Source organism: Mycteria americana, chromosome 1 (assembly GCF_035582795.1).
Source record: "Mycteria americana isolate JAX WOST 10 ecotype Jacksonville Zoo and Gardens chromosome 1, USCA_MyAme_1.0, whole genome shotgun sequence".
Classification (NCBI taxonomy): domain Eukaryota; kingdom Metazoa; phylum Chordata; class Aves; order Ciconiiformes; family Ciconiidae; genus Mycteria; species Mycteria americana.
In genome coordinates, this window is record NC_134365.1 from 56,540,834 (window position 1) to 56,559,663 (window position 18,830).

At 44.2% G+C, this 18,830-nt stretch overlaps 1 protein-coding gene across 1 annotated transcript; it reads left to right on the forward strand.

Annotated features, from left to right (window-relative positions):
• Nucleotides 1-76: 76 nt before the first annotated feature.
• DESI1 (desumoylating isopeptidase 1) lies at nucleotides 77-17,660 on the forward strand. Its single transcript, XM_075499653.1, has 6 exons — nucleotides 77-383; nucleotides 10,583-10,604; nucleotides 11,553-11,622; nucleotides 12,292-12,401; nucleotides 13,206-13,328; nucleotides 14,506-17,660. Exons 1-6 carry the CDS (start codon nucleotides 110-112, stop codon nucleotides 14,597-14,599), a joined length of 693 nt encoding a protein of 230 aa, XP_075355768.1. The 5' UTR covers nucleotides 77-109; the 3' UTR covers nucleotides 14,600-17,660.
• The last annotated feature ends 1,170 nt before the right edge of the window (nucleotides 17,661-18,830 follow it).

Genomic DNA, 18,830 nt, shown 5'->3' on the forward strand with positions numbered 1-18,830 from the left:
GGACTGCCCTATCCCCGCCCACCGCCTCTAGCTCCGCCCCCGCGACGACCCCCCGCGCTGCATAACGGCGCAGTGACGGGGCAGCCGGGCCGGTCGCCGGCTGCCGCGCATGCGCAGAGGCAGCGTCGCCCCTTCCGTTCCGTCTGTCACCTCACGGTTGGCGCTGCCGCACCCGGGAGCGGCGGCGGAACCAGCCCCGGGGCTGCCCTTTCCCTTTCCCCGCCGCTTCCTGGCGGGCGGCGGGCGTCTGCCAGGGCTCCGGGTGCCGCCCGGCGGCCGTGCCCGCACCCCCATGGAGGAGTCGCTGGCCCTGCACCCCGTGAAGCTCTATGTGTACGACCTGTCCAAGGGCATGGCCCGGCGCCTCAGCCCCCTCATGCTGGGTAAGAGCACGGCGGGGGCACCGGCACCGCCCCGCCTCCGCGCGGGGCCCGGCCCGGCCCGGTCCGGCCCAGCCCACCGCTCCCGCCGCCTCCTCCTCCCGGGGGCTCGCGTCCCCCCACCGACCGCCGCGGCCCGGCCTCGCCGCGCCGGGAAACGGGGCCGAAATCACTCCCTTCGGCCCCGGGGGTGGCTTTCCCCCGCCCAGTACCGCTCTCCCGAGGGAACGGCCCGTCGGGGAAGGGCTCCCTGAGGGTGCGGGCAGCCCTCGGCGGCTGCGGGCACCGGGCCGCGGCGGTGGCCGGTGGCTGAAGCACGACTTGCGAGTCTGCGGGCCTGGCTTGGGGGCCCGATGCGTGGGAACAAAGTGGGTTTTAGCTGCAGGGTCCCTGTCTCCGTTGTCAGCGGAACGAGCTTTGTCAGTAAGGCAGCTCCAGGTGAACAGGGTCCAGCCTCTTTTCCCCATCTGTCCTTTGCCACTTCGTTGGCGTTATTTACTAAAGGCCAGTTAAAAGTAGTACGTAGCCCCTGAAGTGAGGGAAAGCTCAGGTCCTGATGCCCTGACTGCTGTGAAACCTTGGCAGGAAGGCTGAACTGGAAGAAAGCCTTCTGCTGTTTACAAGGTTATTGAGTTCAAGTGGCTCCATGTTGTGGTGAGGCTGGACTGGGCTAGGCGTTGCATGGTTTGCGATGTGCAATTAGCCACCTTCTCCTTCCAAGGAGTTTGTAAAAGTTTGTTGTATGTCCTGTCAAGAATGTGTGCTTTTCCAACTGAACCTTGGACTGGGGATGTGAAGGAAACTTAGGTTTCCTTCCAAGGAAACAAACTTCCTTGAAGTTTTGGAAGCGTAAATTAGGAACGCAACAAGAGAGTGGTTTATGCCTGTTACATGTAGACTCTGGCCTGTGTCAGACCAGCAGTCTGTGAGATGCGACTTCTCAACAGGCTCAGTGTCTGAACAGATGGCTCCATGTAATCTTGTTTTACAGTTTGTTGGCATTCACTTCACTCATCTGTCCTACGAGGAGATTCTGTGCTTTCCTGCAAGCTTAAAATGAAAGTCCAAATAATTCTTAGCATGAGGTTTCATACACATCAACGACAGGCTTGCAAAGTTGAGAAGAAAATATTATAGAGATTGTACGTGTTGTGGTCTGTTAGCCAGACAGCAACAACAACTTTGGGAGATGTGTGTTTCCCGCACTGGATAACCTCAAAACTTTTTGTGTGGTCAGAGACGCTTCTGTTGTAGCTCTCGGGGAAGTAACTCTTCACCTGTTAGTTCATAATAGCCATGTTTTATCTTGTGCTAAGAGTTATAAATCTTAAGATACAGATTACATGTGTGCATGACTTACCTGTGTTTGAGGTGAGCAGATTTTAACCAGTCTTGTTTCAAAGTGTTGGCCCAGGCAAAGACTCATGCAGAAATAGCTTGTCACTATATGTATCTCCATGCCAATCTTCACACAGATCAAGTGAAGGCTTTTTAGCTCTCTTCCTACCCACAAAGTCGATCTTGGAGCTTTCTGAATTTCCACATAAAAACACTTAGTGCATGACTTCATTTTTGGTGCTTTTTATGCTATCCAAACAACAACTTAAAAACTTTGTGCTTGTGATACAGTTTGGTGCTAAATTTCTAGGGGTCTGAGCAATGAAAAGGAAAACTTGAAAATCTGAACACGTCTCAGTAGTGTGGGAAGTGTTGCTCCCTAGTACTGCCTGGTAACTAGCTGAGTTCAGTCATGTTTGTGGAACAGGGCCAACTAGGCCTACGTGGTCACAGTGACAACGCAGACTGCAGAATATTTGGGATTATATAGATCCAGCAATTGGATTGTCCATAAAACAAACCATTGTTTCTTCCTTTTTTCCTTCAAGTTAAGTATCTTCTGTTCATTTACACTCAGCTCTGTCATACCTCCCGATTATTTTAGAAACCTCCCCGAGAGCAAAGTGATGGAGAGAATACTCCTCTTGCCTCATGTACACACCTTTTTTTTTCTTGAAGAACAACAAAAACTGTTGTTACTTCTCTGTATGTCAATGTTCAGATGGTCAGTAGCTATTTTTCCTTTTTTTTTTTTTTGTCAGTGATGTTCATAAATTGTTCGTCATCAGAGAAAGTCATAGAAATTGAAGAGGAAAGGATTTCTTAGATGATTTAGTGCTAAACATTTGTCATCTCTACTTATGGTATTCTTTCCATAGATGCCAAGTTTGATCGAAACAATGCTTTTGCTTTAAGTGATAATTCTGTAACATCACCTATATTGAAATACATGTGTTTTAGAGAGAAGAAACAAATACAATAATTGATTGTGCTAAAATCAATTCCTAGCATGCTCGAAAACAGAAGCTCAGATCCCCCTGCCAGAGGGGGATGAACCCCTTCTTATGGAGCTGATCACTGCGAGAGCATCACCACATGGTGTCTTCAGTTGTGCCAATAGGATCCAGAGGTATTATGGATTATGTCAGTACAGCATTCAAGGATCAGCTCTCACTACTAAACATTATCCTAACTTTTTCACTGTCATTTCTCTCCGTTGTTGTTGAATGATGAACCTGGAAGGCAGAGCTATACAGCAGTGTTCATAGCAGGCTTTAGAGTGACTTAGTCATGTTCTTGGGCATGTCTTCACTTTTCTTGGCAAGTTTACTCTTTTTCTACCCAGACTACTTTTGTTGTTCTTACTTTTCTTTGAGTTTCCTGTAATTTTTCAGTGAATATTTCTATTCTAAAGTACACATGAGCAAATATTGTAGTTCAGTTGTCTTTGATAATCAGAAGTGGCGTGTTTAATTTTTGTGTGCTTTTGCTCTATGTGCATCTTCTCTACAGGTACTGTTCCCCCTCTCTCCTCCATTCGCAGTCTGTGAGACTACATTTGTCTGTCCAACTATGTGATCTAATAATAATAAATGTTAACCTGAAGGCAATGAGATTTCTGTTTTCAAGATAGAAAACATAATCCACCTGATTCTGTGGGGGGTAGAGAGGAAAACAAAATAGTTCAGCTTGTGGTGCTGATTTTGAAGTAGATGTCCAAAGGCAGAGAAATCTTTAAGGAAGATTAAAATCCTCTTGCATCATGGGCTTAAAGAAAAATGTCTTGTAGCTCTCAGTTCTCCTGTCCTGTAACTGAGGTTATTGCTCATGTGACTCACATAATGGGCAGGAGCTTAGTTTAGCACAGCAGCTTTGGCTCAGTGTAGTATAAATTAACGGTGAGTTGAGTGGGAGTATGTATCGGCTGAAATTTAGGTGGTGCATTCAGCTGTAGGGGCTTAACAGCCCAGAAGGAATCGGAGCAAAAGGTAACTGCTAAAAGGAGGTACCTTCTGCTTTGTTCCTTTTTTCCAGACCCAGTGCATTACTCTGCCTCTCCTCCACCAGTTCTGAAGAGTTTTGAATTGCTCCAGCGTAAGATTCCATTAGCTTTGCTCCAGAGCATTTGCTAGGGATTTAATGAAAATCAAGTGTGCTACCCTCCCCCAATCTAGCCTACTTCTTGGTCTCTCGAGGCACCTCAAGGAGAAGGGAACTGAAGCAGGCTCCTCCTTCTCTACTAGGTGTTTTTGCTTCAGCTGAGCACCCTGGGTAGCACATAGGATAATTTTCAATTAAAAAAGGGCAGGAATCTTAATGGATTGGCCTAAGGAAATTGCAACAATATGCAAAACAATGCACTGCTAGAAATACCCATGCTGGTTGACCAAATTATATTGCTTCCAGTTCCACAGGAGACCAGTTCACTACTTTTTTGGGGTCTTTTAGGGTCTTAGGTCTTTTCTGGGCCTAAGCTCTGAATGGGGTAAACTAAGTGCGCATCTCCTTATATAATTCCTTCATGTCTCGGAACTCTTATGTCCTTCAGTCTAATAATTTGGATTAATATACAAACGCCACTTTGATTTGATATTTGAAATGCAGAGGAATAAACTACATCGCGTGGCCCTCAAGATTAACAAATTAACAGTGCCAGTAAAATAGATTGGCGAGCATCTAATCTCCCTTCTGCTTGGCCTTCCAGATAAATCCAAGCATGGAAGTAATCCTGTTTGATTGTATTCTAAAATTATACAGGCTTGCTTGCTTCTTTCAAAATACCCTTGTATCCTAACAATGACAGTCTCCTGAATCAGTTGTACAACAAGCAAATCCAACTACTTCATTCTCCACATTCCTGTGACTAAGCTGAGGGTCCTGGAATTAATGCGTTTGAATGTTGTATTTTTCTCATAGGTTTCTGGCTCATGTAAGCACCATGAAAGTATTTGAGCTATGAATGTTATAAAGAAAAATAACAGCAAATAAAAAACCCTTGTTTACTTGACAGATGATACTCTCCCTCATTCAAACAATTTGAATCTTTGGGATGCTTAAGCACACAAGCCAATCTATGCTGAATTGGCATCCCCTCCTGAGTTCTAGTGAGTATTTTCAGGAAAGATCCATATAAGCACCTCAGCAAGTAAAAACAAAAAAGACTTAAAGATCAGATATGTGATCAGGTTTCCAAAGACTGACAAGCTATCACCCTAAACTCTCACGGATATAACCCAGTAACTTTCATGTCCATGTTTGTGGTCTGTGACAAACGCAAGGTAGCTTGACTTGCGTTAAGCTTGTAATGGAAGCAGATCAAATTCAGCTTAGAATTGCCTCACTTCAGGCTGAGCTTGAACACAGGCAATTATTGTGGGACAGCTGATACCTGGTAACTTGACCGTGTGCACTAATTGTTGTATGGTTAAGTGTGTACGTCTAAATTTGCAACACCCTTTCCTGCTGAACAGCCCTCTGTCCCTTGGAATATTTAAACTCTTTAGGCATCTTGCTGTTTCTCTGTTTTACCTGGATGAACAGTAGATGCCCAAAAGAGTATCATCCTATCAGGACATTCCTCTTCTGCATTATATGACTGTGCATCGTTTGGATTAGATTTGCTGTAGGTATTGAGTGAAGGGTAATGCCTGCAATCTAAAGGCTTTTGCAGCTCAAATGGAAATTACTAGGGAATCAGACTTTTCTATATAGTTATAGACAGCCTCAGGTTATGAGTAAATGTGTTGGTTTTGGTGGCAGTACCAGCGTATAGTTCTGCCCACGTTGCAGCATGCCATGGGAGTTTGGAGTGTTGTGGCAAGGAGTGGAAGAGCATGAAAAGCAGTGATGTTTGCCAGTATCCCAGATGGTATTTGCAATCCCTTCTAGACCACTCAGTTGACCACAGGATGTAATCTCTCCTGCACTGTAGGGTTATTTGGGGAGGCTCTCTGGCAAGCTTGACCTTCTATTTTTTTTTAAGCTGGACAGTGCTGCCAGAAGCAGCTTTATTGGAAAGTGTCGCTGCAAGGCCTGGATACAACTTGTGCCTTAGCACTGCTACAGTGATGCTGTACTCATGCTCTCACTTGGGCAGGTGGCTGCGGAAACAGAGCAGTACTGACCCTTGCTTAGTCATACTGTTGGGGCTGGTACGTGTATCAAGCCTTCAGAGGCTGCGAGCAATGTATTTTCTATATAGCGGACAATGTCCAGCAGAAGGCAAGACATAACTCCTTAGTGCAGGCTGCCCTGATTGCTTTATGTGAGCTTGTCAGGAGTGGCAGTTGTTGTGAGCTGTCACCTGTTCTGTGCAATGTCTGAGTTTGAGAGAAGGGCAAGAAGAGTCATATAGGAGGATCACCAACAGAGGCAAAACTTCAGGAGGAAGATTATGGTGTCCATGAAGGTCTGTACATGATGCAACAGACAAACAACATTGAGATTCTTGCTGAGCAGCAGGAAAGGGAGCTGCCCAAGTTCCTCAGAACCTGGTGGCCATTGACTTATTCCTCTGTTGGTCAGTTTGGAGTTGAGATGACAACAGACAGCTGTGCAGTGTGAGAAACTGCAGCAGCTTTCCAAAAGTTCTTTGTCTTGGGTGTCTCTGGGTGATGCGTATATGGCCAATAATGGCAGGTTTCTTAGGCATGGGATTCCCCAACGGTGTTGTCATTGGAGAGGCTTGCACTGCCTCTGACCAAGCACAGTCCACCAGTGGCAGAAAGGGATTTTATTTTGTCTGCAAGCAGGCTGGAGAGCTACCATGGATGCCTTATCGTCATCAGTGCTGCAGATCTGGCATGTGTTTTCCACAGTGCCAGCCTGGTTAATGTCTTACAGGAGCCAAGGAAAAATAGCAGGTCAGCAGCTCCATTAAGATCATCAAACCAGCACTTGGCACAAACTGACCTAGCTGAGCAGCCTCAGACAGACCTGCCTTGTGAAGATAGACAGCTTCACTTGCCAAGAGCTGTCCTGTTACTGCCCTGGCAGTTGCAGCCTGTTGTTGGCTACGGATTCCATGTATAGCAGCCAGGGAGGAGCCCCCCAGGGCTGGACTGCAGTCTAATGCAAAGTCCCTTACCTGAATTCTGTTTGGGTTTTGTTCATGCAATCAGAGAATTGCATTGGTGGAAAGGGACCTCTGGAGGTCCTGCTCAAGGTAGATCCAGCAAGAGCAGATTCTTCAGGGCCCTGGGCAGCTGAGTTCTGAGTATCTCCAAGGATGGAAATCCACATGCTTGCTGGACCCCTGCCCCAATGTTTGACCACCTTCATGGTAATTTTTTTCCTCCTCTCACTAAGTTGAGAATTGCCCGTTTTCCAACTAGCACCTGTGGCCTTTCACTGTGCACCTCTGAGTAGAATAAGGCTCCCTCTCCTCCATACCCATTAGGTAGTTGTAGACAGCAATAAGGACTCTTGGCCTTCTCTTCTTGAGGCTGAACAGACCAGTTCTCTCAGCCACTCTTCAATACAGCAAGTGCTCCAGCCCAGTATGTTGGTGTCTTTTGTACCGGGGGGATCCAAAAGTGGACACAGCACTCCCGATGTGGTCTCACAGGTGTCGAATAGGAGGGAAGAGTCACCTCCCTTGAGCTGCTGGCTGCAGTCTTGCTAGAGCAGCCCAATGTGTGGTAGCCTTTGCTGCAATGATCTTTTCAAGTAGGTGTTGTAGTTGCGTGAGCAGGTTCTTGGCAGCACCTGTGACATTGTCAGCATCTGCTATAACTCTTTCACCTGCACACAGAATCTAGGTGCAAAGTGGCAACTTTGTGGAAAGCTTTTCATCGTTGTTTGCTGGAAATGTGTGTGAAAGTAAATATTAAGATGTTCTTTTTCCATTTTGCATGCAAAAGGGCAGATACAATTCTAGTATGTGCTGCCTTTGAAACAGTTTGCTTCTCTGCCCTGAAGGATAAAGTTCAAGTTTCTAGTGGAAGACAGTGATTTATTGTGAACAAATGTGTAATAATTTATTAACAGACATGCAGAACACTAACTATGCAAAGCCAAGCGTTAGAGCCTATTGTAGGCCAGCTGCTAAAGTTAGGGCAGTGCACTATACCCTACCTCGCATGTTGCTGAGGAGCCTGCAGTGTCACTGGTTTCTGGCAGCTCTAGACAGCAAGGCGAAAGCTCTGATGGGGAAGGTGTGGAACAAGGGCCAGGGGATCGAGGAGCACAACAGCGTGGGACACGCTAAAGGGGCAGCAAATGCTCCTGAGATGTTGCAACACACTGCTCCGCTTCTCTCATCATTGCTACTATCTTTTGGCCTTCATCCTACTCCATGCCTACATTTCTGTGCGATGGGTTGACAGCGAATATGCTTGCTGCCTGGCTGTGATCCATCGTAGTGACAGATCAGTCCACCTACTTCAAAACCATGTGTGCTCGCTTTGAGTGATGTCTCTTGTCACAACAGCCTTTTCCCTGCCTCTGCTCTTACACGACCCTTGTCTGAAGCAGGTATCTACCTCTGTGCCTATTTTGCTTCAGACTTGAGCAGAAAAAATATGGTAGTCATTGTTTATTCCTTACTTGGACACATAAACATCCTTTTCTCAGACCTCTTGAAGGATTATCCTCATCAGTTTTGTTCCTCTGTTTTACCCAGTCCTGATGACAGGAAGTTGGTTTTGCTCAAGAGAAGGAACTCGTGAAGAACTACTGCTGCTTCAAAGTAGCATATTCGCTCCTGGCACTCAGAGACCAAAGCAGCCCTACCAGAGGAGTAGGAGGGGATAAATACCCCAAGACCCTCTGCCTATTAGAAAGGGAAGGGCAATGCCTCTGCCTCCCTGTATGCCATTGATGCCGTGGCACTAATCTAAGTAAGGACAGTCAGAGAATGTCTTTCCACAGGACAAGTGGAACTGGGATGACATAACCCATCACTGTTATCGCACTGGGTATCTTAGAAGAAGCTGGACACCCACAGAAGAAGAGTGACCCCTAAAGTTTCAGCAGAGAAGCCAGCATCCTGGAGGCTGAGGGATGAAATATTGCTCTGTCAAACTACCGTTTAGCTTTAGGCCCCTGATACGCTAGCTGGGGCCCAATGTGTAATGTTCTGCTTCCTCTTTGGGAATTGTGGGGGAAGAGCAGGGGAATGCAACTGAGCCAAGCTTCATTTTTACCAAACATTTTTTTAATGAGTGGAATAATTGATTGTTATTCTGAGCATCTGATTCCAGCCTTTGAAAAGCAGTCGCAGTGCACTTTCAGCATCATAAGCTGTGGGAATACAAGCAGGGTGGCTGCTGGAATATTTGCTAGGGAGAGGCAAAGCTGACAGTGTGATGAGGGATGCAGCCGAATCCTGAGTTACGGTCAGTTAAGGCAGTGGCCCTCAAGATAGCTAAGAAAAGCCTGAATGTCACAAGCATTTGAATAAAACATTAAAAAGAAGACCACAGCTCTGAGGCTGTGTTTAAAGGAGGAGGATAATATCTAGGCATAATGGCCCAGGATTCAGGAAGCAAGAAGGTCTGTGGCTAGCTTTGGGAGACCTGAGGCTGGTGTGATGCAAACAGATGGTGTCCAAACCAGAGCAAAGCCTGTTGGCCAAAAGTTTTGGCCAGCTGATGGGTCAGAAAGCTGACTCATCAGCTTTCTGAACAAATTTTTACTAGAACAGTGCCTCTCATGTTCAGGTGGCTTTTTTGTCATGCCTACAGTGGTTTTTATCTAGCTCTGGGAAACCTGCAGATGACTTTAGCCGATCATCACATCACAGTCTTTTATCTAAAAGTTGAACAATAACAACAAAACATCTTGGAAGAGGTGCTGCTTGGATATAAAGGGTAGTGGTGTGGGAAGTGGTCTGCTGGGGGAGAGCACTTACACATGGAGGCTGACTAAAAGGATCAGGAGCCTGCTGCAAGCAAGCAGAAGCTACAGCAGAGGAGCACTCAGTCTGCTGCTTGAGTTCAGGAGAATACCAAATGTTGGTATGCACACGTTTTTTCTGTTCTAAATCCACTTTTCTGGGTGTTGTGCACCTTGTTTGGCAAAATAAAGTTATAGCGCATCTGTCATAGCATGCTGTTGCCGCGTACAAGTTTACAAAGGGGTACGATACCAGGGACCAAGCCTTTAGGTTATGATAGATAAAATAATTGAGCCTAGAGCAGTAACAGCTGGTGACCCTTTGAAGAGATTTGATCTTGAGATCCTACCATGAACACAGAGAGGTTTAGGTTTCCCACTTCTAGGGAACTGAAAAAGCATTTCGGAAGGGACTGTTTCTCTAAGACACAATGATATTATCAGTTTAGTGGTGCCTGAAGTAAGTCTTTGCTGCTGTGTTCAACAAAACACACAATTGTATAACTTGTATAAATTTCAACCCTGCACTTCTCCCCCCCAACTCCCACTTAAACTGTTAATTTTTAAGGGCAGGGGAAGGGAGGGAAAGGAGGAAACCACAGACCATATGTTTAAGTCGGATCTCTCATCAGTTACTGAAAAAGAAAACTGAATACTCTGTGCTGGCTAACTGCCTGAAATTATGAAATCAGTGTAAAATGCAACTCTTCTGGCCCTGACTGAAGACTCTAATTTTAGGAAAAGGTTTGTTTTCTTGTCTGTAGACAAAGCCCAAGGAAGGTGAGCACTGGCAGGATAGGATGGCATTGTCACCTCTGGATGCAGGAGGAAAAAAGTACAGCAGTAGTGTGGACAGAGTAGTTCATTTGAAAGAAAGATATTCTGTTTCTTTAGAAGCAGCTCTGGGATGAAATCTTTGGTATTACTGTCATGGTGAAATAATAAGCATGGTTCCTAAGTGACTGACAGAAAGTAGGCTGAAATCTGGAAAATACGTTGCTAATAACTCTTCTTTTCTCTGCATACAGGGAAACAGCTGGATGGCATCTGGTAAGTGACTAGATTTAAATTGTATAATGTGTGTTAAACACTGTGTGGTGTAGGAAATATTTTCAATATGAGATTATATATGCTTCAGATCTTAAGAACATTTTGGTGCTGAAGAGACACCAAGGTAATTTTTGTTCCTGAATACAGATTGACAGTAAGATGATGTACAGTTAGGTGCTGGTTAAACTTCTCCATTCAAAGCTCAGTGGACCCCATGAAAAAAAGTGTTGGTAGTAGTTGTTGCGTTTTAGTGCACTTGTACACTTTTTCAAGGGTAGGATGTTGTCCTTGTCCCAAGCACTTTGTCTTCTGATTGCAGGCATGACTAAACATGAGAGTAAAAGAGTAGGTGGGAAAAAGGTATTAGAGAATCAGGCCTTCTGACACATAAGAGCAGTGGCTACGTTCAGTTAAAAAGCACCCCCCAGTTTGCTATAATTCATATCAATAGCGCTTTTTTTTAAAAAAAAAAAAGGCAAAAAATACCCCAAACCTGTGTGCATCTATTTTCCTCTCTGTTGATCCATCTCCAGTGATTGTCTGACCTTCTCAGTCAGTGTCTATCAGACATGCACTTCTGTCAATGTGGTAGCAGGGCTAGCTCTGTGTCTCTGTCTCTGTGACTTCACCCTCAACCCTTTAGCTGAAAGAGGCTGCTGCTTCCACATGCTGGTGTAGAAGTCCATCTCTTCCTATGTTCTTTCATGCTTGGGCACCCAGCTAAGCATGTTCTTTTCCAGCTGCTTACAGAGTTACAGTAGGCTTGATAATCATTGCTTCCATATCCATTCATGTCCCAGCAGATCCTGTTCCTACTCACAGAAACACATTGACCTTTTCTTTCAGTTATTCACTTCATTATGTCCTTGAGTGCACAGATTTACCAGTGATTTATGTGCTAGGTTAAATATTTCCTTTGTTTCACCTGTTTTTTGTTCTCTGTGGCAGGCACACCTCCATAATAGTCCATAAGGATGAGTTCTTCTATGGCAGTGGAGGAATCTCCAGCTGTGCACCTGTAAGTTAAACTTATTTTTCTGATAAAATAATTTTGTGATAGGGTTACCTGATCAGAATTGCTTGTGTCACTGTCTTTTAGAAAAGCAGCAAGAGGCTTCTGAATTCAGCCACATGTGGCTGCTTGCCATGGTTGCCCAGAGCATCTGAGGAAAAGGGAGCATGGACAGTGGGTTTAAGCCCAACTAAATACAGGTTGGGGTTGCTTCTGCTGGTGGAGTCTCTCTCTCTGAGACACCTTCTGCAGCTGCATTGCCAGAGTGACACCTTGTCTAATTCTGTATCAATAGGTTTTACGTGCAGACGTGGCAACTCAAGGCATCCTTTTTAAGATGATGATCCTTTTAAAAAAAAATAATGATGCTTTGTCAGACCTTTCTGTTCTTGGAGAGGCAAAACTGATGGGCCATTCTTCTAAAGCAGAATTTTGCCATAGCTTAGAGCTTTCAGCACAAAGAGCTGAGTATAAGAGCTGAAATGTAAGTTGCATGTTACTTCTCATTCTCTGAGTGCAGAACAGGGGAGGCCAGTAGGGCTTTTTGCTTAACAAACATACCAAAAGTTTCTCCTTTTGTGCCTGGACAAGCCACAATAGCTCTATTCAGTAGAGTCCTCCAAAAGAATTCAGTCTGTCCATTTAACATTATCTTCTGGCTCTTAATTTTTACAGGGCGGGACACTTCTTGGCCCCCCAGACTCAGTTGTTGACCTGGGGAACACTGAAGTCACAGAAGAAATTTTTCTAGAGTATCTTTCCTCTTTGGGGGAATCTATGTTCCGGTAAGTAGCAGCTTGTACTGTAAAATCTGTATAACAAAAAAAGCCTTTAGGAGAAGGGGTGCAGAATGGAGGAAGGCATTATGAAACCAATCCTGCTCACAAGGCTTTGTCTGTTTAGTGTATTATTTGGTACTCTCCAAATATGACACTGGAACTGATGTACCAATACAGAAGGAGCTACCAGATATGCAACCTGCTGGTGTGCCGGCCTTGAGCTAGGCTGGGAAAGCATTCTTCCAGGAAGTCTTTCACACTGTTTTTTGTAAAATGGAATAATGCCTGAAAAGCCTTTGAGAGAATCACCAGGGAAAATGAAGGCACTATATGAAATATTTCAGTAAATAGTGCTTTGCCCCATGAGTCATAGGTGAAGCGTTGTAGTAAAGCTGCCAACTTTCAGACATGTAAAAGCAAGGTCTTCACTGTTAAAGAGTCTAGTCTACTTCTCACAAGAATAGGAAACAGTAGCATTTAGTGTTCTGGCTATATTTCAGTGTCAATAATTCCTGTGATTTCTTGTTATTCCTTCTGCGGTTTTAATTGAAGAAACCTGACCTCACTTATCCTCCAAAAAAACATTGTATAAAGTCAGTGATGCAGAGAGATGTCATTTTCCACCCTGATTCAATTGAATTTGAAGGTGAATTGATGTCTGTTTTACCTATTTGCCTTAGAATTCTTCATGGGGGAAAGAAGTGCTAATGTAAGGAAATGTTCCTCATTAGGGGTCTAAGTTTTTCTGCTTGTTAGATTTATTGCTGAGTCTGTCTTTTTTTATGTTTCAATTCCTTTCCTGTGGCACAGAGGAGAGTCTTACAACCTCTTTGAACATAACTGCAACACCTTCAGTAATGAAGTGGCACAGTTCCTGACAGGAAGAAAAATCCCTTCCTACATCACTGACCTTCCAGCTGAAGTTCTTGCCACGTGAGTATGCATGCCGCTTCTCTCTGCAGTGTATTGCTTCATGCTAATGCTTAAACATTGGACAGAGCCAGCGGTACCAGTTTCTGCTGGCTCTCTCTGAGGACCAGCATAAGATTAAGGAGAGGATGCTATTTGCTTTACTTCAGCGCTTACAACACTGTACGACAAATGCTGGCCGTCACTGGCATTAGTAAGAAGACAGGAGAAGGTTGTTCTTCTGCCTTTAACTAAAACTAGTTATTTTGTGATAGTCTGTCATATGTGACCAGACAAGCATAGAAAGTTTCAGAAAATGGTGCAATTTTTTTTGTCTTAGGAAACCAGAGTCTGTTCAAGGTCACTTCTCTTACTCTAAGCGCCATAATTGCAGTGGAGGTGTCAGCTTTGCTTGTGACGAGGCAGGGGAGATGTAATTTTTAAATTGATGCTGCAGTTTTAAAGCTAGGACTGGATGGAAAAAGAGGATAGAAAAAAGAGGAAATGAAGAATTCCTGCCTGATAGTTAAGCTCAACATTTTTTTTTTTTTTTCCTTTAAACTCTCAGCTAGTGAGGATCCCAGTGAGGTGATTTGAGCTCCATCATTTAGGTCTTATTTCTCATAACAATGGTATATCACATTATTTGGGAGACACATGTCTTCTACCCTGGGCTCTTATCACTTCAGAACTCTCAAAATCAGATAAAGTCTATAGCAGAGTGAGTCATACTGAAAGATAAACCAGGTGCCACAGATTGCAACAGAAATTATTCTGTGAGTGTTGAACCATTGTCTTATGAGGGAGCTAAAGGCTATTCTTCTAGCAGTCTTTAATATTGATGTGGTACTTAATGGAGCACAGCAGTTGCATAACAGGGATTTCGTTTGCACGCTTAAGTAGAATGAGTTACTAAAAGCCAGTTTCAGACACAGTATTACCACAGTAGCAGTCTGGGCGTGTTGGGACTCAGAACTAGCTTATATAAAATCATGTTTAAGATTCTTAGTTATTGAACAGTAAACTCTCTTGAATAGGTTAAATTACTTTGCTTTAGTTTGTAGTGGAAGTCTGTTCTTCAAATTTGCTTCTACAATGTTGGTTTGATTGCACTCTAGGAAGTGAGTGCACTTCAGTAGTAAATGGGAAAAGTTGTTCATCAAGTAAGCTATTTGAGATGTTTATTTCTTTACCTTCTCAGACCTTTTGGACAAGCTTTAAGGCCCCTCCTGGACTCCATCCAGATCCAGCCACCCGGAGGAAATACCTTCAGCAGACATAATGGGCAGAGCTAACAGGAGTGACCCAGTGTGCCCAGCCTCACCAGGCCTCTTCCTTTTTAAACATCTACCAGATTTCTATTTTATAATTTCCCATCAGAATTAACTCTACAGAAGTTACAAGACAAGTTTTAAAATTTCCTAGGGAGAGGATTTATCAGGGTGCATGTAAGACAATGCTACCAAAAAGATTGCCATAATTTCTAATAGTATTATACTAATTTATAAAGGCTGTCTTGTCTGAGTAGGCTGACACTTTCTAAGTAACTCCTGTGCTGGTAAGTGGGAATTCATTCCATGAGCATTCAAGGGCCCGTTACACAATTTGGAGTAAATAAGGGGATGTCCAAGCCATCCCTTGCAGGCTTGCATCTCTTTCTCCTGTCACTGCCTATATTATTGAGGGTATTTGCTGAAGTCTGTAGCAAAAAGACAAAGCAAGTATTGGTAGCCTAGGAAGTGAAGGTGTCCCAGGATTAGTCTTCTGCATATTTCATTGACATTATGTTATTTGCTCAGGGGAAAAGCTGAACTCATCTGATTAGAATATTTGCAGTGGCACAGCTGTGTGGGAAAGGTGATCAAGCTGAACTGTGTGTCAGCATCACACCCAAAAGTTGAAACTTTCAATGGGACTAGCTGTGTGTGGGAGGGAGGCTGGAACTGAAGGTTACCAAGAGCCTCATAATGCTAGATCCAAGAGTTATGGGAAAGAACCAGCTGAAAGAACAGAATCTCATGAGCAGAAGTGGTGGAAATAAATTTCAGGTGAAAGTAAAATGAAGTGAAATGTTTCATTTTCTCGCATGTAAGCTTATCAGCAGATAGACAGAAGCTTTTTAACTATTTACCTTTGCATAAGAGCTTTTTTTTTTTTCCTTACCAAGCCAGGGTAAGGCAGGAATACAGTAAGGCAGGAATAGCATGGCAACTGCACGATAATATAAGGTGGACCAATTCTGCCTTCAATATCTAGTTGCAGAGTAGGAGTTCCAACTTTCTTTGATATTGCTGTCCTTTCCAAAGCAGTCAAGCACATCAGAGAGGGTTCTGCTTAAGTGTAAGAGAAATAGGTAGTAGATCTCCCCAAATGTAAAGAAAATGAGGAAGAGTAAAATTAAGCTTTTCTGTGGAACAATTGAGTTCATTGGGATACACGCAGAAGCAGTCCTGTCCTTAGATTGACATTAGATTGTATCAATACTGCATCTTCTAGTTTAAGATTCTTATAGCTTTGCACTTACTTGCAGTGGAAAAAGATCAGGGGAATGAAAGAATAGGCACAATTATTTCTTTTCATGCCTGTATATACACTATTTTCCTGAACAATTTTGTAGCAGTTACATTTAGGAAGGAACAAAGACGGACAAACCCCATAACATTGCGGATGCTCCATAAATGGGGATTGCACGTCCCAGATGCTGCTGAAAAAGCATCTATGCAAATGTATAGCCCTTTGTCCAGTGCTTTGTTGTGAAAAGTGTTTCTGCAAGTTCAGTCCAGCATCTCAAACTTCCTGCACTGGAAACTTCCTGCATACCTAAAGGAGATGTCTTTCCTCTGCTGGGCTCTTTCTCCCAGAATACAGTCTGATAAGTTTCTCACCCTGTTACTCAGTGTGGGCTATAATGGTTCATATTTTTGAGGGGATGGAATGGAGGAAAACTGCAGTTTAGTCACTCTGTCAAATAATCTATTGCCCTGCACCTGATGGAATCACTACACAAGTGGAAATAGGGTACTGTCAGTCCCTTCTGCAGTTTTGTGTGTACCTGCTCTCAGTGCACAGCAGTGGCCCTTGCAGCCCAGATTTTTTTTTTCCTTGTCATTCTCTGCTTGTACCATCAGCTTCTCCTTAAGCATTTCATTTGATGGACTGGACTTGGAGACAACTGTAGCAGTTAGTACAGATTGGTTTATACAAAAGCTTTCAATCTTTACCCATCAAAATACCCTGTTTGCAGAAAGCATTCTATAATAAGTCATTTATGAATACCTTTTGGTGCTCCTGGAGGAAGGATTGGTGTTTGTTTTCTGCTAAGCTATAGCTTAGTTTTCCTGTTTAGTATGTATATCCTCTCCAGTCTTTTCCCATACCTATTCTGTGAAGACTAACCAGTCTCTCATCTTAATACACACATGACTGTGCCACAAAATGCTGTAGCATGTTAGAGATCTTGGAGCTTCCTCAGTTGAACAGGTATACTCAAGCTGATACAGTGCAGCCCAACAGCTAGGTATGCTGGTTTGGTACCTGCAAGCAGCACAGCTGTGGTTGCTTGTCTTTCAGCAAACTATCATGCAGGCAGCACAGCTGCCTGCGGTGGAAGCACTGGTGCCGTGGTTTCTGCCCCACACTCTTGCATGATGAGGATATCCCCTCTATGTCCACCACTTTAGAGGGCCTGAGCCTGGCTTCTGCTTGGCTGCCTACTTCAGGCCTTTTTACATCCTCTCAGAAGGCATGAAAAAAAAAAAAAAGGAAAATGTTCACCTCATGCATTTTGCAATCTGCCTTTTCCTCTCCTGAGCAGCCCCTCTGCAAAGATAATGCTGCTACTTTAAGGTCACTGGGTAAAATTTCACTTGGCCATATACTGTTTGCAATAGCCAAGGAGCTCCTAGAGGGTCTCCGGGGCTCGGGACCTACTCTGTGTTTCATGGCAAAAGAACTGTAGGAGGGAATCCTGTTTGCTTGGTCTTACTGGGTAATGAGACCCCTGTACCCTGTAGGCCTCTTAGGAAACCCATTTTCTCCAAAGATGGTTACATGTAAATTGCAGGACTGTGCCCCCAGCGTTCTACCCAGCCATACCTACTCATAGGAATATAAACTAGACTGAGAAGTGTATGTAAGTGTATATAGATGATGAACTTCAGCCCGCTGAGTGACAAAGGGGCAGGGAAACTGAACTCCTGAAAGGGAACAGAACCCTTTTGCCCACACTTACTATTCTGTCTTGTATTGCTGGGGTTCCCCCGTGCCATTTTAAAAATGTTAATAATGTCTTTAGGCAGAAAGTGATGTTTTGATTTATTTGTGGTTTTTTTCTATTACAATAAAAAGAAATACAGCAAGTTTTCCTGTTTGAATGTATGTGTCCACACAGCTGCCCAGAGAATGCAGTTGTCCAGAAGTCGTCTTCACTCTGGTCCCAGCTGGAAAGTGCAAGATGAGAAACTGTCCGAGCAGTTTGTGCCAGGTACTGCTACTGGAAGTAGCGGTGGCTACTGCCCTTTGCTAGAACTGGTCACAGGCAATATTCTTATTTAAGTCTGGGAAAATTTTCCTTCTGTAAGCACTGTGGTATCTTATCAAGACCACGCTCCTGAGGCCTGACACAGCTTGGATGAGGTGAATGAAGGCTGGACAGTAGGTGTTCTGTCAGCACAGGTTTTGTGCAGCCCTTGCTCATCTAAGTGTGCAAGAATGAAATGTCTAATGTCTGCTGTTGAAGAAGAGGCCCAACGGAGCTTAAACATAGGAAAAGGCTCTAAGCTTTTCCTGATTGTCTTGATGCTACTACTGTCAAAAGGAAAAGAAGTAGATTTCATGCCTGGGTTCCTCTGGAGCTGCAGAGAGGATATTGGTGAGGATTATGTAGCAGTGCCCATCCTGCCTCTGCTGGTAGGCTGTTAAGGAGCAGGGGAAATACCTGGCTCTGGGGAAGAAATGAATTCTGCTTGGTTCAGCCTTCTGAATGCTTATCAATGGCATCCAAATGATAAACCACATAGTTTGCTGTTTGTATAACAGTCTGTATCAGTGTAATACAGAAGAGGGCTTGTAACAGAAGGGGGCTGTAACTAAGATTCATGATTGTGGTTATTTTGGGCTGTGTTATTCAGATGTGGTGCTGGTTTGCTATCAAGTACCGGTACTAGCCCCACATAGAATACCTGGGAACATGTATAAAAGGAAAACCTTGACCTTAATGGCAGCCCTAGACAGTAAGCCAGCGCTCACAGCCACTTACCTTCTAAACTTCAAACAAAATATTTGCCCTTGCTGCTAGTAACAGAGATTTTATTCATGGCAGCGGCTGCTGCTTATCTGAGCAGCAATCAAGGGAATGTATCAAGAGTGCTTTAAGTGCAAAGTATTAAATAACTGAAACAGCTGCAGCAGCCCTGTTCTCAGAGCTAACTCAGATGAAGGAACGAGCACAGCTGTACCCTTCACCAAAAGGCAGACTCATTCTCTCGGGGAAACCAAGATGGCACAAGTCCTCATGGGCTGATACCA

What these genes read in the sequence shown, in the direction of transcription:
- DESI1 (XM_075499653.1), top strand. Translation starts at nt 110, where the DNA reads ATGCGCAGAGGCAGCGTCGCCCCTTCCGTTCCGTCTGTCACCTCACGG. An exon ending in GAATCTCCAGCTGTGCACCT is followed by an intron (nt 11,623 to 12,291) that starts GTAAGTTAAACT and finishes TAATTTTTACAG; the next exon opens with GGCGGGACACTTCTTGGCCC. An exon ending in TTGGGGGAATCTATGTTCCG is followed by an intron (nt 12,402 to 13,205) that starts GTAAGTAGCAGC and finishes CCTGTGGCACAG; the next exon opens with AGGAGAGTCTTACAACCTCT.